Raw genomic sequence first — 17368 nt, 5'->3', positions numbered from 1 at the left:
TACTAGGAATGTTATTAATTTGTTGTGATAAATTGTCTGGTAAACTGCTATGAGTATGATTTACAATACTCATGGAATATAAGCAGCTGAAATAAAATGCATTTAGGAATTAAATGAAAAAGGGATTGCCAACAAGATATTAATTTATTATTTTAACACTCCAAGACAACATTGAAAGATAAAGTTACTAACTTTGTAAATGTCCCATATGAAGTGTTGTTTGATATGCTAGAAAATATGTAGGCTACATAGATAGATATATTTAGAATTCTAATAGACCATATTCTTTGGGATTTAGGTGGGTTGAACAAACATATAAACATAGTTTATGGTCTTAACCTCCATAGAATTTTAAAGTTATTTTTACTGGAGCTGTATTTTAATGCTATCTTAGGTAAGTGCATCCACATATCTGTTTCATATTTTTCTTTTGTAAAGTACCTAGGAGGCTTTTACTTTAAAAGGTACTATAAAATGTTTAAGCTAAATAGTAGCAGATTCATATAGCACATATAGATATATTTATTAGTATATCATTAAAAGGAAAAAAAGAACCTAAGGGCACAATCCTACACGTATTTAAACCGGCAAAAAAGTGCTAGAATTGTCAGCATCCCTGAAGAAAAGATGGCTGAGGCATGCTGGGAATTGTGGGAGGTTTTTCTGTCCGGACATGCACAAAAGTAGACTCTAATGGTATCATTGCAGAATGGCTGGGTTCACACAACATAATAACACACACTCAAGGTTGAGTATGGATTTTTGTTGAACTATGGGTTGTTGTGCTAACAAACAAAGGTCTCTTAACCCACAGTTCACAATCCAACAATAAAACATGGATTCTCTTCATGGGCTGTTAATGGGTTGTCAATATGGCTGGGTTTACACAATGCAACACCACACATAATAACCCACAGTTTAACCAACCTCAACCTTGAGTGTGGGTTATCATTGTGTGAACCCAGTCATTGCCTATATTTACTCAAGTGGAAAACAAGAACAAAGTTTATCAACATGCTTGTTCTCTCTCAAATCAAGGCTCCTGTTTAGAGGAAAATAAAAGAATTCCAGATTTATGCTGAAAGCTCTACATTCTTCTAAACCTTAAATTGCATATCATTTTCCAGGATAACTTGCTAGTTCCCCACAGGTTTAAATGAGATTTCATTATGAAAGGCCTCAACACATTTTGAAACACTTTTTAAAAATTGTTAACACATTAAGCTAGAACACTAGTTTTAGTGCTAATTATGAAAATATGCTCTTACTGGCTTTTTCACAGCTGAGTCAGGCTACAGGCCAAACTACATCAATACAAGCGTCTATATTATAATTCTAGGGGATTCTTCTATGCAATAGAAAGATCTCACCTCATAGTACTGCCCCTTTATGAGCTATAGGGATCTTTTCCAGCACAGAGGATATCACCTTAATTAGCTAGAGAGCTGCTCACTCCACCCACAGGAAGTAATGTATCCACCTCTGTAAAACAGAAGGCAGCAGGCCTAGTCTGGTGGTTGGGGACAGGTTATATATGCCTGTAACTGATGTTTATTTTAAAACATAAGAGTAAATATAATTGTGTACATACTTTGTACACAATTGCTTTGTACACATATGTTGCTTGTATGAATGTGTAATTGAGTTTCATACAGTTAGCTTTAAAAAGGAATGAGGTTAGATATAGCGACAGCTGCTAGCCATGATATGACTCTGTACTACCTCCAATATTAGAGGCAACATGTACATGGATATCAGTTGCTGGAAAACAAGAGCAGGGGAAGACTATTGCCCTCATGTGCTGCTATAGACTTCCCAGAGGCATCTGTTAGCTACTGTGGAAACAGGATACTGGACTAGATAGATTTTTGGGCTGATCAAGCATGGATTTCTTATATCTCTTTCTGTGTGTGCTTATGAGAAAGTGTATGTGCATGTCATAAGTGACAGGCCATTTCCATAAGTATCAGTCCCAAAGACTGATCCTGCAGCATTGTGAGAAATACATGCTGATCTATCCATGTATGAGGGTAGGCCATCCCTATAGGCTACCTACCTGTGGAAGATAGGAGACCAAGTGAACCTAAAACCTAGATATTAAAGTTGGTGACTAACAAAACCCCTCATTAGGGCAAGCCTTTCTTCTCCTTTTCTTCTCCTTTATCTCTCCTTTCTTTTTCTCTTTTTATTTTCATGCCTTCTTTTATTCCATTTCATCTAACCATAACAATCAGTCTTCATGCCAGGATAATGACAAAAACAGTCCACCTTTTACTTCCTCAAGCACACATGGGCTGACTAGGCTTTTTATACTTTCTGTTAGAATCTTAATGCCAAGAAGAAAGTAGATATTAATCAATTAATTTCAATAGAAATAAAATTGCTTAAATCTGAACCAGTGGCTTACATATATTCCCACATTTGCCTTTGGAAATCTTGAAGTGGTCAGCAGTTTGCCATTTGGCATTCTGTCCTTGCTGTTCAGTCAGCAGAACAGTTGGCGGCTTGTAAAATGAAAAGCAAGGAAACAGCAATAGCTGTAGCTACTGACCAATTCCTTTGACACAAGAAGCTTAGGATCTTTTCGAACAAATAACACAGTACTCATATGTATGTGATGCCGATATGTTTTGCATAAGCTTGAGGCACCATTCTGTTAGAGATCTGGCTTTTCCATGTATCTCTTATAATACAAGTTGTATGGAACATTCATGCAGGAGTGTCAAGAGCCCTGATTAAAGACTAAGCATATTACAAGTTTTCACATAAAGGACTGAAAATGGCACAAGCCTTTATTTCAAACTGACAGTTGTGTGTTCTCTATATTCCCAGTGCTGCTAAATGGCAGAGTTGCTCCTATTTGTCTACCACGTCATCCATTTTTTATTAGGAAGGGTGATTGTGCCATTGTTTCCACAGCTGCCTCCCACAGCTAATAGATGGTGCTGGATTAGCACCAGCGTTAACATGATGTATGGCTTTCAACAAAAATCAGTTTTGGATTGGAATTCCACACTGCACAATGAGAAAATTAACAAAATACCTGACCGCAACAGAATTTTTAAATAGAATGAAAAAGTACATCAAACACTTTAGAAATTATATAAGCTTCATTATTACTAAGACATTAGACAACCTGGTTTGATACCAAGAAAGCTTCCAGACAAGGCCACTGTTCATCTCATTCACAGAATTTTACATTCCAGACATTGCCATCCTCCTCTTTTAGCCTGCATGTATTTTTCCATTAATTCTTCCATCATCTTCTTACCAAAGAAATCCATTAAAGAAAAAAGAAGTCAGAATTGCTGCACCAAGACTTTTGACACTGGGAGCTCTCCAGCTGGACTCCCCCCCCCCCCCACATCCTTCTCAAGTCCTTACTCTTCTATAAAAAAACACAAGTCTTGTGGCACCTGAAAAACTAATGTATTTATCGACATGCTAAATCTGTCTTATTGAAAGGACTTTGATAACTAATTTTAAATGACACATAGAAGGGACAGCAAAGAATTCTGCACCGGACGGGGGTAGGGAGGCAACGTCATCTTCCCCTAACTAACCACACATTAGAACTCTAGGAACAGTGACCTCTGATCCAGAGTATTCTTAGTGCCCATATCCCAAAACCCAACCCTTCGTGCCGACCATCTTCTCTGTCACACGCAAGCCTCCTCCAGACTTCGGGCCCCCGTCCCTCCTACTCCTCCCAACACTAGCTCAACCCTCTACCCGGCAGGCTGCACTCCATCCCCAGCTCTCAAAGCGACTCACCCTGATGCCCTGTAGCACCCGCACTCGTTCCTGTTCATCCAGCTCGAAGGAGACCTTCCTGTTGCCGTGACTACTCCCATTACCCCCCATAGCACCGGACGGGGGCAAAAACAGCCCTCCCCTGGGCACGGGGCAGAAAGCAAAATGTACACACACAAAGCACGCTCCGTTCGACCGGCCTATAAACTCGCTCCTGGTAGGCTGGCGCTGTGGAGGCGTCCAATCGCGCCGCGCGGTGTTGGAGGACGGCCGCCAGGCACGTTGGGAACTGTAGTTTTCCTGAGTCGGACACTGATGCCAGCGCTGCCGCAACGTGAGGCACAACGAGCCAGAACGGGCGTGAGGCGGCTTCCCTTCCTGAGGCGTGTGCGGTTGTGGCGCGCTTCCCTCAGCCTTCGCCGTGTCGAGGGGCTGTGCCTAGGAGCACGGGCCAGTTCCAGCGGGCTGGCGGCCAGTGAGTCTCCTGCTCACTGTGTGGGGCGCTTCTGTGCCGTTTTGAAGGGCGGCGAGCGTTTGCTGCCGATGCGGCTGCCCTCGCCGCTTTTGCATTCTTTCCCGACCTGGTTGCCGTCCAGATGTATTGAACACTACAACCCCAGCATTGGCCAGGCTGGTTGGAAAAGACGGGAGTTGTAATCTAGCATAACTAGACCTCACCCGGTTTTACAGCAGCCTCTTCCTCCTAAAGACCGTAGCTGATTGCTGTCGCTTCCAGGGAGTAGTCCTGAAACAACAGAGTCTTCGGGGGCTTAAATACATTTATTGTGGTACAAACTTTTGTAGGCCACAGTCTACGTCATCAAAAGCCTGGTATGTCAGGGTTGCCATCCAAGGATGAAACTCCCTGCTGATGAAGTAAGATCTGGTTCTCTAACCTCCTTTGCCCTAAGACTTTGCTATAAATGGATTGCGGTGTCATCTGTATGCATATGAGGAAGAGTGCTCCCAAAGTTAAGCTAAACTACAACCCTGCACACATTTCTTTGGGAGTAAGCCCGATACAGGGAAGGTACTTGCATATAAACAGGTTTCAGAGCAGGTTAGAACACAATAACACAGGTGCTTCCAGAAGGTGTTTTTTATTCACTCGGCCTGCCTCATTCAGAGACTTTTCCTGGGGGAGGGGATGTGTGCATCCAGAACTCCACTTGTAAGCCTTCCATGTTTTCCCACTGCTTCTTTCATATTTCTTCTTACAGTGGAAAATCTGAGGAGAAGATGTAGTCCCTCCACAATCTCTTTTGGATGGCAGTAGTAGGAACAGTTTGTCAGGAACCCATAGTATGAAAATTGCAAAAGTGTGAGGGAATTTTACAAATAGAGCAAAATCAGGTGTGGATGCAAAGAGACCACTCTACAGTTCATCCTTCCAGTATGGCACTGTGAGGTGTGCTTTTATATTATGTGTATGTGTGTAAGAAGAATTATCTAACTTAAATGCCCAAACTAAATTACCTTCAAAGTCCCTGCAGGGCTACAATCTCTCTATCATAGTGATAGTATAATCCATGGGTCCTCAAACTATGGCCCAGGGGCCGGATCTGGCCTGCCATGCCCATTTATCCAGCCCGCCATGCCCATTTGGACCCGCCGCATGTGTGCCCGCACCCACACGTGAGCCTGCTGCCGCCCACCTTGTCCCGCACGCGGGGAGGCAGCAGTTTGCTCACTCAGAGAAAACGATCTCCAAGTGAGCAAGCCACTACCTCATGTGTCCGCCCTGCCTCTCCTCGCCACGCGCTCATGCCTCCCCTCGCCGCGCACCCCACCCCCACCTCAGCGCACGTGCCCACACGTGCCGCCCCCGCCCCCTCGCTGGCCTGCATGCAGCACCACCTTTCCAGCCTGCCCCCCGCGCCAGCACTTTTCAACCGGCCCCCTGGTGAAAAAGTTTGACGACCCCTGGTATTATCAATAGCAGGGGTCTCAAACTCGCGGCCCGTGGGCCAATTGCCGGGAGGGGAGGGGCCCGGGGGAGGGGCCCTGCGGCCTTCCAAGCGCTGGCGGCGCCCGGGCCGGCCGTGGGATGAGCGGCCCACCACCACCACCGCTTGATGCGGCCCAGCCTCACCCAGGCTCTACTTCCAGCGGCCCCCAGGTAAGTTGAGCTTGAGACTCCTGATCAATAGTAAGGAATAGAAAACAAGCATAACAATTTATCTTCTGCCCCTAATTCCTGGTAAGCTGTGGCTTTTTAAAATGTGTAACTATGATCAGATAGCAGATATATTCCACTGGTATAATTGGGAGCTCAACAACTCGAAGTTTGAGAAACATTGTTTTAATGGTGGGACTCAGATTTGAAGGGGAGAAAGGTTGGAGAGCTGTTATCTAAAGACATAATACTTTAAAACTGTCGTTTTTCCTCCTGGACCAGTTTTCCCCAGCCTGCTGCCCTCCACACATTTTGGCTTCTAGCACTCATGAATCCTAGTCAATGTGACTAATGGTTAAGAATTATGGGAATTGTAGTCCAAAGCATCAAGCGGGCAACAGATTGGAGAAAGCTGTCCTACACTATTTTTAGTAATGTAAATATAAAAATGGTTAGTTGTAAAAGAACTAAAACAATTAGTACCCACATGTTGCAGCCTCCCATTAAAAAAAGTGGTGAACAAAGCTTTATTACATGCATATGTGGATAAAGTCTGCAGGAATGAGAAACTTGTGGGCCTTCTGATATTTATTTATTTGATTCTTACAAAGAACTCAAAGCAATTTACATCTTTCTTCTCCTGCCGCTGTCAATCTTATCCCAACAACAGCCTGGTGAGGTAGGTTGGGTTGAGTCTGAGACTGACACAAAGTCACTCAGTTGGCTGTATGCCTGAACTGGGACTAGAACTCAGATCTTCTGAGTGCCAGCACAGCCCTCTTAATCCCTAAACCACACTGTTGCTAGACTACAACTCCCATAATCACTAGTCATGTTAACTGAGGTGGTTGGAAACGAGTTCAACAATGTGTAGAGGGCTACAAGCTATTCCACAAAATAGTTTGCCCATCTTCAACTATCCAGGAACTGAACACAGCTACAATTCAGAAGAGAAGACTGAACAGTTTCATACTGGATGGGACAGTCTTTGCTGCAGCTGCACTGATATTTCTGATACTATAAAGCACTAAAGGTGCCATAGTCCATGCAATTATGCAGCAGGATCCTTCAGCCAGATAGCATGTGCACATATTTTATTAGAGACTTATTACCATTTGTGTAAATGTATGAGCCTGCAGCCACCACTGGCAACAGGAACATTACTAATTGTATGAAAAAAATAGGTAAATGACTGAGACTTCTGGGAAGCAATCTCAAACTTAGAATCAAGCAATAGATTTATCAGGACCACCCAAAATGTCACAAAATAGAAAACAAGCTTTCATGTTCTGCAGAACACATTATCAGACTGCTTGTTAAACAAATCAGGTGGGAGGAAAGGCTTGATGTTGAAATCATGTAATCTGCATTTAGTCTCAGTCTTGAAAGGGAAGACAGTAGCAGGCATTCAAATTGGATTCATTAGGTATTATGCAGGGTTCAGATTGCACCTCAGACTTCTTTTTGAACTGCTGGGACAAAAGAAACATAAAATGGTTGATATCCTATTTTTGGCAATATAAAATTAACTGTAACTCACACCATGTCTCTTTCCTTAGTTTCCCACTTAAAGGTTAGATGGAAGTGTCCTACACTCTTCTGTTTTCTCCTCCAGTGAAAATAAAGTTATTTTGCTGGGTTTCCAAAACATCTGATATTGCTTGCAACTGATCATAGTGTCTCTTTAATGTTGCAACAAAAATGGGGAATTAAAATGGGTGCTTTAAATTTGGTAATTATAAAATTAGATATAGGTGTCTATAATGAAAAAGAAAAGCCTGGAGGTGGAAAACTGCATTTTCTAGACAAAGTAATTGTAACTTTTTTGGTTTTTGTTTGTTTGTTTACATCAGCACAGAGTATGAGGAGGGAAAGCAATTGTCATGCTTCAAAAAGGAGAAAAGTCTCCTACCAAATAGCATTAGACCTAATAGCACCATAGGAAGACACACTTATAATTGCATCTACCAAAAGAATTAATAAAAAGTGAACTTTCAGAATTGCAAGGTGCTTCCAAGGCACAAATATTGTGTTGTTATACTATAATGAAGGCTGGCTGCCTCCAGTGCAAAATAATAGAACACTTGTTATCTATATAAAAACATGAAACAGCTAATTGTAGGGTTTTTTAATCTATAAAGGGACTTTAGTTTACATTACCATAGCAACCAAAATAAGGAAATCTTCCAGTGTTTAATAAACATGAAAAGTGTAATAAAGTACAATTATTTGAATTCAAAATTTAAAAAGGCTATCCATTCCACCCAGGGTGATTGATTTCAATCAGCAAGAGAAAAGCTCTGTTTAAATTACAGATTAAATCATGTTTCCCTATTCTTTTTATCCATCCATTTCCAAAACAAACTTGTCAGCTGGTTGCAAGAATAAAACACACAGAAATTTACAGCTATCAGAGGGTTGCACCCAGATTCAGTCTCACTTAGATTGATTGATTTCAACAGTTAACCGAGTCCAATCCTTCCAACCAATTGTTTTTATATCACCTCAATGCATATTTCACATGCCTTTTGCTGTACTGAATTATATCTGCTTGGAGGCAAGGCATCCATTATGAACTAACTCTGTGTGTGTGTGTGTGTGTGTGTGCGCGCGCGCGCGCGCGCGCGCAAAGGAGACACAAAGCAACACATCACTTATTTGAAGGCAAAAGCCAAGATGGTGAACCATGTCCCAAGAGCTCAAGCAAGATTTAGGCTTTCTGTCCAGGGGCGTGGAGGAGCCAGAGGTACTGGCAGGGCCACTGATCTCATATGCCAGCCCACCCCCCTCAGAATTCCCTGATCCCTCTGAGCTAAGCTGAAATCCTCACAGTAGGTAAAGTAATTGAATTTTCCCAGAAATAATATATTAATATTGGTGTCTTGGTGGTGAATGGGCAACTCTTAGAACCAATTAGTTGGCACAGTTCAACACAGTTCTCCAGAGTTTTACATTCTCCTTGGACTTGCAGACTGTCATAATAAGCTATGGAACATCCACTTTTACCATGACGCCATTTCTTTCCCCATCTCAAACAGCACCCATCACGTGACTTTGCAAACTTTTTTTTAGTGTCCAGGCCTCCAGGTTGTGCCCTTCCTGAATAGAAACTTGTGAATTCCATCCCTCCTTCTTCCACTGTTCTTTCCTATCCTCCCGATGAGCTTCAGATCCCAACTAACTGAGGTTAACTCTGGGGGCAGGGCTGAGGCTGGAGAGGTAAAGGATTCTTCATAATCTGGACTCTACTCTCTGCTCACGGCAATGTCTCCTTTCTGCATCACTCCCAAGTTCTGCAGAGGCCTCTCTTGTCACTGTATAATGCAGGTGCCCTGGTTCTTCCTGCAGCAGCTGCAGAGGAGCTGGAACAGAGTTTAGATTCCAGCATCCCACTTCTAACGTTGCATCCAGGGCTTACTGACCTGCTAGGGTGAGGAGGGGGGAAAGAACACAGAAGAATCCTATGGTCCCTGGGATGCTCCCCAGAGACCATGGGAGAACTCTGCTCAAGTCAATAATGGGCTGGATGGAGGTTGATAGGATGAAGTTAAATCCAAGAAAAATTGAGGCTTTTGAGGTGAACAGTTCTCCAAGCCAGGTATTGGACGCACAGCCTGTGCAAGATGGGATTGCAGCCTCTCCCTGAAAAAGCAGAGTGCTGCTTGAGGAGAGGCTTTTGGTCTAGCATCATACTTGAGCTCATTGTTTGCAGTGTCTTTTATGAACATCCGCTTGCCAGCTACAACAGTACCTGGATGGGGTTATAGTCTAGGCACAACAGTTCATGCTTCAGTAAGCTCTCAGTTGGATTACTCTAATTTGCTATACGTGGGGCTGCCCTCAAAGACAATCCAGTTACTCCAGCTGCAGCGGCACAAATCCTAACTGGTACATCCGGTGTAGTGTAGTGGTCGGGAGCGTGGGACTGGGACTAGGTGATCTGGGTTCTAGTCCCTGCTCCATCATGGAGCTCACTGGGTGACTTTGGGCCAGTTACAGACTCTCAGCTGAACCTACCTCATAGGATTGTTGTGAGGATAAACTTGGGGAAATTATGCCTAATAGAGCAGGCCAAAACTAAAATGAATAAACAAACAAACAAATGTAACTTTGTTATTTTCTGCCCTCCCACTATTTTTTCGTGTTATTGCACAGAGCAAATGCCTTATATTTATTGGAGATGATGGATTATGTTGGAACAGCCCCTGTGTATGGCTCCTGCTGCTTGTGCTGATGTTTTGAATTGTATTGCATTTTAATTGTGCTTTTTTGTTTTAGGTTGTGAACCATTTAGAAAGCTCATGAGCTGTAAACAGTATAAAATTTGTTAAAGAAATGTAAGCCACCTTGAATTCCTTGAAAGGAAAAAAGGTGGGATATAAATGTAGTATATAAAGCATATTACAACAGTTCTGAAAAAGTGACACTAACAACCTATTTGTTTCTGAGCCAAACTCAAGTTCCTGGTGCTTATTGCTTTGGAACCCAAATATCTACACCTGACTGCTCACAGCATAAGATTGTCAGGGGAAGCTCTTCTCCAAATATCTTGAGTATATCATATATCAACAAGGACAATTTGCAATTGTGTTTGCAATTGTGATGCCTCTAATGATAATCGAGGTGTGATTGGAGGCAATTGTCAAGTGCCATTACAGAACCTTTTTGTTTACCCAGATATTTTAATTGAGTTTTTCTGTCCTATGGTGTTTTCTGCCTTCTCTTTTTATCATGATCTGGCCTTAGGGTTTTATTGTACTGTGTTTTACTTTAATGATATTTACATACTAATCTGTCTTCATATATGAAGAACAGTTTTATATGTTTTACTAAATAAACAGGCATTTCAGAAACAGTTTGCTATATCTGGGGAGAAAGGAGCTGTTCAGGAGAGGGGAGAGTAACAAAAATACAGTCATTTATTTTGAGCCTTGTGCGGAGACTGGAGTAACTGTCTGGATCCAGGCCTTTCCAAAAGCAAGTGTTTGTTGCTGCTGTACAGCACTGTATTATTTGTGGAATGGACAAACTGCATTTTGAAGTTAGCTGTTTGCTACTGACTGCAGAGGTTGCAACCAGTGGCTTGTTATTGGTAACCTTTCATTCAGTGAATATAGATTAAGTATTATTTCATCCATCAAATGTCAGAGAATACCCTCTGTAGTTTTTCTGCCTATAAAATGAGCAATGAGCTCAGTTGGACATAGGTTTACAAAGCGGGCAAATCCCATTTCTGTCAGAAAACCATAACAGAATCAACCTCATGCCACACATTAATCATAATTTCACTTATTTTCCTTAATGAACAGCACAAACCTGCAGGAATTTTAAACTCATCCTTTTTGACATAAGAACCAACCTTCTGGTACAGTATCATGGTCAGCACTAGCTCAGAAATAATCAGGACAGTTTTTTAAAGATGCATAAAAACATACATGTGGTTGCAGCAAAGCAAATATGCCTTTACAGCAGGGCTGAACAGAACTTTGAATCCAAGCTTACATTCTCATACATAAACCCTCTTATATTCAGCAGGGCATGGCCCTAGGTCAGTGTATACAAGATTAAACAATAAACATTCATGTGGCAGGAGCCCGCCAAAAATGATGACTGCTAGGCTCACTTCCCCTCGAAGACACTGCACAAACTTAAACGAAATCTACTTTGCTCCTCTGCAGTAAGGTGAGCTGAAGTGGGGGATCATTCCTGGAATTATGCTGTGTTCACATCTGCTGTAAGTACAGAGTAAGAACAAGGCTGGGTCCCATTACCAGGAAAGTAGGACTTATCAGAGAATTGCCGGTGGTGTGTACAGGATTGTAGAGTTCCTGATTAAGGCATTGCTTTGGGCTGATAAAATGCAATCACACCAACTTCTCATGTTGTTGTTCACACCTTCACTTGGTGAGAAGTGGAAGACCATGCCAGATCAAGTCAATGAAACCTGGGTTTTGCTCTAGCATGGTAATGCCAGCTTTCTATGAATTACAAAAGGAAGTAATCATATGAGATGGACATTATTTACAATGCACAGTTTAGATCGATAGGTTCAATCCCAACAGATTGTAGCGGGACAGCTCCTTTGTTTGGGAAGCCATAATATAGGGTAGCAAAAAAGTTGCAAGCTTGAAAGTTGCAAAGGAATGAAGAAAGATCTTGGACTAAATATATAGAAGTAGCTGCTTTATCAGCACCATTATGGCTAAGTAATCCCTTACTGACCATCTTTCAAAGTGAACAGCTTCAGTCAGATGACACAGTTTAATAAACCACTAAAAACAAAATGCTTGCCATTTCAATTCTGTATCATTTCTCTTCAACCCTCTTAAACCTAATCAGAAGCAAAGAAGGAAAACTCACAGCTCCCCTTGAATTCCCACAAAATGAGAGCATTTCATTCTTGGTAGGCAGCTTCTTTTAACTCTTAAAAAATGTAGTGCAGACATGTAAGGACACACCTACAGAATCTCTATCACAAGAGAAAAGCTATTTTCATTTATGTCAAAGTTCATTTATTGTACAGTCAAAAATATACATTGCTCTGCTTTTAATTTCTGTTCCAACATCACATGCGCAGCATGTTCACACCTACACAAACGTTTGTCTGCTCATGGACCATATTGCATGCTGACATGGAGGCATTTTAAATACACATTAAAATGACAATGCTCAGAAGGAAATAATTCCTTCACTTAGTGCAGATACACCTCAGTAACCTCCTCAGGGATGCCTAGAGGAGATGCTTTAAATGCCAGGAAATAGGATGTAGGAGAAAAAGAAAATTCTAGAATGGGAGAACTGGTCACAGCTCAAGGACTGGGCAGCATTTGATATAGACTGCTGTTAGCAAACAGTAACTCAAATTCAGATTCACATCACCCAAGAAACCCATCTTCAGATTCAGCATTCTTTGCATCTCTTCCTAGAATAGGTGTTTAAAATGCTTCTGTACCAAACTGTAATAATACTTGTTTGTTTCCAGGGATCTATATACTGGCTAGTTCACAGCATTTAACCACCATTCTGGAGAGTACTTTGTATTTCGGTTGAGTAAAACTAGGGTGGTGGAGGAAGGATGGACATCCTGACTTCACTGACATTCATGCTTCTGCTCTGCATCCAGGGGGGATAACTTTCCTTGCCTTTCGCAGAACACAACTCAAGGAGCTGTAAGAGGAACAGGGGTGTTCTCACAATGGATTAGGTAATACCAAGGTTGCATCCTAAATCCCGTAACTGCTGCTTTGCTGAATTCTCTCTCTGCACAGTTCTGAGATAGTGAAATTCTACTGGCCCACCCTTGGCCAACACTATAAGCATTAGGGAGGCCTGAGCTACATAATACATAAAACACCTCACCATAGAGATGATCACACTAAGAGCAGCATATCTGAATGAATGATTGTGGTATTATTCAAATTGCCCACACTTAGAAAAGGCAAATCTGGGCAGTAGCAAAACTAATGGTAAAGTGCTGATTTCCACCACAATCCCATCAATCTGCCACTGACAATTTATCCCAAACAAAGAATCAAATGCTTCATTTATTTATTTAAAAAATTAAAATTCTTAAAATCAAGGAATCCTGGAGTGCCTTGGCAGGCAGAAATCACAAAACAGTAGAACTCTCAGGCCACAAATCATGAAACAGCAGAAGGAAGGGGTGTTAATTAAGAAGGAGAGGAAAACCAAGGAGTTTTTCCTGTTTACACTTCAGTTCTAAGGATGTTTATTTGAAAGCATCAATTTCAAAGGAATCTTCATGGAAGCTGATAGAATCACTGCTAGATGTCATCTGCATCCAGCACATTTGGCACAAAATCAATGCCAGGATAGTAACAGCAGCAAATAAGAAATCTCTGTATTTCTCAGGTGTTCTTGCCTTCTCAGCTTTACTATCTGGAGCTTTAGATTAAATGAACTGTGACAACATTTGCTTCCAATCCAGCCTCTAGTCAAACAACTGTACCTGCAATTCATGCAAGGGCAAGTGTTCCCTGTTTTGCATTTTCCCACTTTCTTTGCTAATGAGAAACTACCAATTATGGAATAAGCCATGCAGATGAAACGCATGTACTTCAAAAGTAGAGTTTAATCATTGTCTTCTAATTCTCCCTCTTCTGCTAACAGGTTGAAGCCAGCTCTTGAATTAGATCTTTCTCCTACCAGGAGCATCCCTATTGCTAGTAAAGTATTCAAATTTTTCCACTCTGCTGAAGCCACAGATGAACTTCAGCTACTACCTCCATCATGGTCAAGAGAACAGCTAGCTATGTGGCACTGCAACAGGTCAACCTACTCTGCTTTTCAGTTCAGAGAGATGAATGACTCCCAGATAAGTTGAACCAAGTATAGTCTGGTCCTAACAGTGTACTTGACAGGGTTATCAGCCTAGATTTAAGGCACGAAACACAAGAGCTGTTCCCTGCGCCAGCTAGACATCCTGGTCACAGCATCCCTGTGTTCCACACAATGTGATTCCAAGCACCACTCCTGATCTCTCTCATGTACAAGCTGCTGGAACACTCCCACTGTTCTTCTGCCCACTTCCAATCCTATCACGTAGAACACTGTTTGGAACTATTCATTCCTACCCCTGCCTTTTGCCCCATTTGCTCTGGAGTTCGGCTAGCATCATATAGCAGTTCATAATTTGTAGCCCTTGCCTGGCTAAGTTTTCATTCTAAAAATCCAGCCCTTATTCAGTGTATGAAACTCATGGCTGCATATCAACCAGTCACAGTAGTTTAGTTGCACGGCAACAAGTTCCACAGAGACCTTTCTCTGCTGGCAACTTCTCCTGCCCATCTTACCATAGTCATAGTCAGCATATCTGTATTACACACTCACACTCACACTCACACTCACACACACACTTCATAGAGTTTTCTCCCAGCTTCTCTATGAAGGATTCTGAGAACATTTAGCAATTCCCTCTTAAATGCTGTCTCCAAGCATTGGTAGTTCTTTTACAGCACAGTTCCCACCAAACCAGTTGTCCAAGATATAAGAAACAGTCATTCTCCCCACATTAATGTGACTGCTGGGAGTTTAGGTTTGCTGGGAACATGAATGTGGAGGGGAATTACACCCAATAAAAGAAATGTGGATATTGCATCCAACTTTGTGGACTGATAGTTACCTATGTGCTCTACAGAGCAGCCAGAACTCCTTGGGCTGCATGTGCACTTTATCAGTGACCAAGGGCTGAAGTCATGTCTAACCATGTGCATTTGGAATGCTCCAGAATAGGAAGGTCCAGCAGTTATGAGCTTTTGAAATAAAGCTGATCTAGCCTGGATGTAAGTGCTGTCCTTCTGGGAAGACCATCGTTGCTGATTTAATTTCTTACTGAATTTAATATATATTGTTTAAAAACTCAAGGGAAAAGACGACGACGCATTAAGGAGTTTCCCAAGGGTAACTGTGATGGAGGTGTGAGATGCAGGAGACAGATGTTCTCCAAAGTGGACCATATATGCATTAGGTGTTGATGGCTTTCCAGCGGTCACTGTCAATGCTGTTGATGCTGCCCACATGGTAGGGCATTGAGGCAACATCATCCAAGTAGGCTGTGGTGTCAATCTGGGTGCTGGAGTAGAAGCTAGAATCCATGCCCTCTTTCTTGGCCACCCCATAAGCATGTGGGAGGTGCACATCGACATCCTCAGGCTCATCCACCTGGCATTTGTAGGAGAAGAGGATCTTTGGCTCAGACCTGAAAGTTTACAAAGGGAAAAGGAAAGGAAAATGTAATCTCTTGGATTCTAACATACCAGAGTGCAAAAATCAGTTCTGACAAAAAGCAGAAAAATCCATACAGAATACGGTAAACAGTTCCTGAAATGCAAAGTCGTCTAAAAGAATGTTCCTTCATGCTAAGGCAGGGCCCATGCCAAGGCCCTACATTCCAGCCAAGGCCCAATGGCAAGAGCCTCCTGGAGGGGCTCCTCTTCTTCATTTTTGCCACCTGCTTATCCACCTGTCTCTTGCTCTGGCCCAGACAGCGGTGGAGGTGAGGAAGAGGAGAAACTGGAGACACTCATTGGCTCAGGCCAAGAAACCAAGTGGTAGCAATTATGACAAAGAGGATAGGGAGCAGGAGCAGCTGGTGGCAATGGTGGCAAGAAGATACTCATGGAAGGAGAGGCCCACTGAGGGTGTCTTGCCCAAGGGCATTCAAAACCCTTGAGTGAGCACCTCTCCAGGAAACACTCATTGGGAGGAATTCAGAACTGACATGGCCAAAGTTATAATTAGAGTGCATGTGTTCATATTAATCTTTGCCTCATCCCTTTCTTGCCTTCCTCTGCTTCCTTGATCTAAGTTTAGATGAAAATGTCTTTGGATGAGAAACTAGCCTCTGTCACCCTACAAAAAACTGCAGCAATGGTACTTCACAGAGCTGAGCTGGGGAAGCTGCAGCCCTCCAGATGTTACTGGACTCCAACCATTCTCTTCACGTGCTACCCAGCATTGTCAAGGGTCAGGGATGATGGGAATTGAGAATCCAGCAACAACTGGAGGAGCACAAGTTCCCCACCCGTGAAGCAGCAGAAAAGCAGGGAGGAGGAAAAGAATGGCAATGCCACCATGGTTAAAACTGGCTTACGGTAAGCATGAAGTGTGGGATGGAAACTGTAACCACACATAATATGGGTGCAAAGAAAATAAAAATAACCCTTAATAATAACTAAATAACTAAGTAATATAAATAAATAAATAAAACCTTAAATAGCCCTAAAAAATAAAAATAACCCGAATCCTTATTGGCCATGTCAGCTAAATGGAACTTCCGTGATCAGAAGCAATGTACCTCTGAATAAGAGATTCTCAGGATACTGTGGAACTCTCACTTATGGAACTAGAATGCTACACTATGTGGACCTTCTGACTGATCCAGTCCCTGACTTCTTATACTCCTTCTTTTACAAATTTAATTAAAACAGTGCTTTGCAGCCTGATGTCCTCCACATGTGTTAGACTCCAACTTCAAGTTTCCCTCAGCCAGCCACGGGGAAAACTACATGAAAGTTGCACAGAATGAAAAGATACCCTGCGTTCTCTGGATGTCACAGAACAGTTCAAGGGAGTTTGTACCAAATCGCATCCATCTTTAATTACCTCTGGTTGAGCTCTTACCCAGCCATGCGCCATGTCCACCTGCAATTGCTATACGGATGTATACCCTGCCTTCCATCTCCCCTGCACAGGTACATTCCATATGCCTCTGAGGGTGGAAACCCAGTGCTACATTTGATTTCCTCAGCACCTGTGCTTTGTTTATGTAAAAATCTAGTTTCTAATCTCATTAGTTGTACAGAATGTGCTTGGAAAAGACCTGGGGATCTCTTCTAAGGGATTTTTTAAATGTAAAAGACATCCACAGGGCCTGTGAAGATGTGCATGCATGTGAAAGCTAAGCTAGATGTGACAGCAAAAGTTATCTGTTTAACATTACTTCAGTTCTGTAGAAATAGAACTGGGGAATCCAGATAC

General features: G+C 42.3%; 2 protein-coding genes across 4 annotated transcripts in view; both read right to left on the bottom strand.

Moving 5' to 3' along the window:
* CHCHD6 (coiled-coil-helix-coiled-coil-helix domain containing 6) overlaps positions 1-3928 on the bottom strand; it is a 236176-nt gene extending 232248 nt beyond the window's left edge. For both annotated transcript variants that reach the window (XM_044451210.1, XM_044451211.1), the window contains exon 1: positions 3775-3928. In XM_044451210.1, coding sequence (XP_044307145.1) covers positions 3775-3864 — 90 coding nt within the window. In that variant the 5' untranslated portion in view covers positions 3865-3928. The remainder of the gene's footprint in view (positions 1-3774) is intronic.
* An 8428-nt stretch (positions 3929-12356) lies between these two features.
* TPRA1 (transmembrane protein adipocyte associated 1) overlaps positions 12357-17368 on the bottom strand; it is a 39013-nt gene continuing 34001 nt past the window's right edge. For both annotated transcript variants that reach the window (XM_044451138.1, XM_044451139.1), the window contains exon 11: positions 12357-15587. In XM_044451138.1, coding sequence (XP_044307073.1) covers positions 15353-15587 — 235 coding nt within the window. In that variant the 3' untranslated portion in view covers positions 12357-15352. The remainder of the gene's footprint in view (positions 15588-17368) is intronic.

Source organism: Varanus komodoensis, unplaced genomic scaffold, assembly GCF_004798865.1.
Source record: "Varanus komodoensis strain SLA01 unplaced genomic scaffold, ASM479886v1 scaffold6_2, whole genome shotgun sequence".
Lineage (NCBI taxonomy): Eukaryota > Metazoa > Chordata > Lepidosauria > Squamata > Varanidae > Varanus > Varanus komodoensis.
This window is presented reverse-complemented; position numbering and strand designations above follow the sequence as displayed.